Source organism: Copidosoma floridanum, unplaced genomic scaffold (assembly GCF_036245765.1).
Source record: "Copidosoma floridanum isolate Cflo_tuat_1 unplaced genomic scaffold, Cflo_Japanese_pri ptg000024l, whole genome shotgun sequence".
NCBI classification, from domain to species: Eukaryota; Metazoa; Arthropoda; class Insecta; order Hymenoptera; family Encyrtidae; genus Copidosoma; species Copidosoma floridanum.
The window spans coordinates 6,121,197-6,123,841 of NW_028321901.1; the positions used below are offsets into that span (position 1 = coordinate 6,121,197).

Below are 2,645 nucleotides of genomic sequence, written 5' to 3' on the forward strand. Positions count from 1 at the left end.
TCTTCCTTTATTCAGATTGGTCGGTACCAATTAAAAACAAGTTGTATATAGTTCAAATTTGTTACAGTAAGAGTATTGGATAATAATATACTATAAGAGCGTTATACAAAAAAAATATGCTTGTATAGAAAAAAAATCAAAAACCTGACCGTTTTCATGTTCTGATTTCGGTCATAATATAAGTTTAACAAAAAATATTACACAAGTATGGTTTTCCATAGTTTTATTTTGCAATACTTTACATAATTTATTTAATTTTGTAAGAAATTAGTGCGTTTACTACACAAAAACTAAAAAAAATGATTACACATGGACGTTTTTTATTGTCATTGATTATACCAATCAAGGAAAATAAGTGTAAAAGACATAACAAGAAGAAAAAAAAGGACCCATACTCTTAGACCCGCATTACTTTGAATAGCTTTACGTATTTGTTCATTAGCTTCTCTTACATTCTGGGTTGATCCTACTACATTGAGCAGTAAATTTTCTAAGTTTTTATCTTGAGTAATGACTTTTTCCATGAATATTTCTTGTAGCTCATGGATACGTACGACTCTATTTTCAATTTGATCAATTTCATCATTGAAAATATTTAATTCAGAAAAAATATGTTCATTTTCTATCTCATAAATTTGTATATCTTCGGAAGATAGATATTTGTGGGTGTCTTTAACAGATTTTTCGACATTGTTGTTGAATTTTTGAGAAGCTACTTGATGTTGCTCAGGGCTGCGTGAATTCACTACATTGTATTTCAGTGAGTTTGAATTTTTTTTACATGATAACTTAGTCTTAGTGAATGTCAATTCTGCAGGTACCATAAAACGCACGTTTTGCAACTCTGCCAAGATCCTGCAAACGTTTTTTAGATGAATTTCTATTATAGTAATCATAACTATCTGGTGCTCCCTGTTTTGTTGATTTGAATTGTTTTTGATGGTTTCATTTTTTAATTCCATTAGAATGTGAAAATTGGTGTTAATAATACTCTTGGTGACACAGTCATTTTCACAATAACGCTTACTCTTTAAATTGTATTGATTCAATTCGGTATATGCTGAACGCTTTTGTAAAAGTACACTATACAGTTTAAAAATAAGGATTGATATCATTTTAATTCTCGTAATTAGACAACTTGATTTTTTTTCCAAATGATGAGAACTGTTCTCCTTATGTAGTTGAAATACATTATATTGGTATGAAGTCCTTAAATCGACACATACTCTAAATTGCCAGCTTATGTCCATCATACGTTGACTCTAATTGTTACCAAATTGTTTCCTAACTTAATTTTTGCTCAGAGAAAAATTAAAAACAATTAAATAAACAGAATTATTGTATTTAAACCGAAAATTATCTAATTAAATTCGGATAAAAATCTTAAAATAACAAGTTGATACCAAAATACATTTATTACTAAGAACTGTCAGATGTTGCTCAGGACGACTTAACAAACTTGATTTAAACGATTATCATCCAAATGAGAAATAATTATGACAATTTTATAGCTGGCTATCAATAAGAACATACAGGATCCATGACTGATGTTTACCTAATATTTTTCTTTCTTTGTATTTCGTTGGCCTTGGGTTACGGTGTAAGAACTAGGACAAGTGGTTTCACGCTCCACGTAGGCATAATTTTTGAGAAATATTTGTGCTGTTGCATTCAAGATCCAGCAGATGGCGAAATAAGGAACGAAGACCCACAGCCTACAGTGGGTGAGTGGGTCTCGGAATAATGCCGTGGATAGCCGCCATTTATAGGGTGTAATCCGCAATCGCCGCCAGCAGTTACATATATATGTAAGACGTGACAACGTTGCGTGGTTGGGGGCGCTACTGTCGATTTACTGGTGATGTGATTCGCAATCCCGCCAGCAGTAAAGCAGACAACTTCGGTCTACTTGCTCTTTTTCGTGACATTTTCTAAATGTAAACAAAGCATATTGTACTAGACGTCAACAAACACGCAGACCAGAAAAAATGGTTTTAAGTGCCAAAAACAAAAATGGAAATAACAGCTTTACTGCTGGCGGAAGTGCGCGGGATCACAGAAAAAATAGAAGTAACAGCTTAACTGCTGGCGATATTGCGCGGGATCACAGCAAAAATGTCACGAAAAAAACCAAGTAGACTGACGTCGTCTGCTTTACTGCTGGCGGGATTGCGGATCACATCACCAGTAAATCGACAGTAGCGCACCCAACCACGCAACGTTGTCACGTCTTACATATGTAACTGCTGGCGGCGATTGCGGCTTACACCCATAGCACATGTCAGTCGTCGTCACGTTGTAAGATAAGACTATAGAGATAACATAATAGAGGAAACGAACAAGCCGTGACCGCATAGAGGTGGTGAAAGAAAAAGAAGATTGTGTTGGTCTTGCATCTCTCTCTGCTTTTTTCCTGATTGGCTATTTTAAATGCCCTCTTCTGCCTCTAATTCAATATACACTGTGTATTTAAAATGAGTGAGGAAAACTATGGAGCTATTCACATAGACATTTTTTGCTTATTTCATTGTGAACGTTCAAATTAAAATGGGGGTTCCACTGTTCCGCTAAACTCAAAGTGAGTGAACAGACTGAACAGACCTATACCTCTTTTTCCATCAGGCAACAAAGCCTATCTATGGCCT

The 2,645-nt window shown here is 34.6% G+C and overlaps 1 protein-coding gene across 1 annotated transcript; it reads right to left on the reverse strand.

Annotated features, from left to right (window-relative positions):
- Positions 1-206: 206 nt before the first annotated feature.
- Positions 207-1,707, reverse strand: Syx18 (syntaxin 18). The gene has a single exon (XM_014353477.2). It carries the CDS (start codon positions 1,251-1,253, stop codon positions 327-329), a length of 927 nt encoding a protein of 308 aa, XP_014208963.2. The 5' UTR covers positions 1,254-1,707; the 3' UTR covers positions 207-326.
- Between the last annotated feature and the right edge of the window lie 938 nt (positions 1,708-2,645).

Coding starts and splice junctions, on each gene's coding strand:
- Syx18 (XM_014353477.2), bottom strand. CDS start 1,253: ATGATGGACATAAGCTGGCAATTTAGAGTATGTGTCGATTTAAGGACT.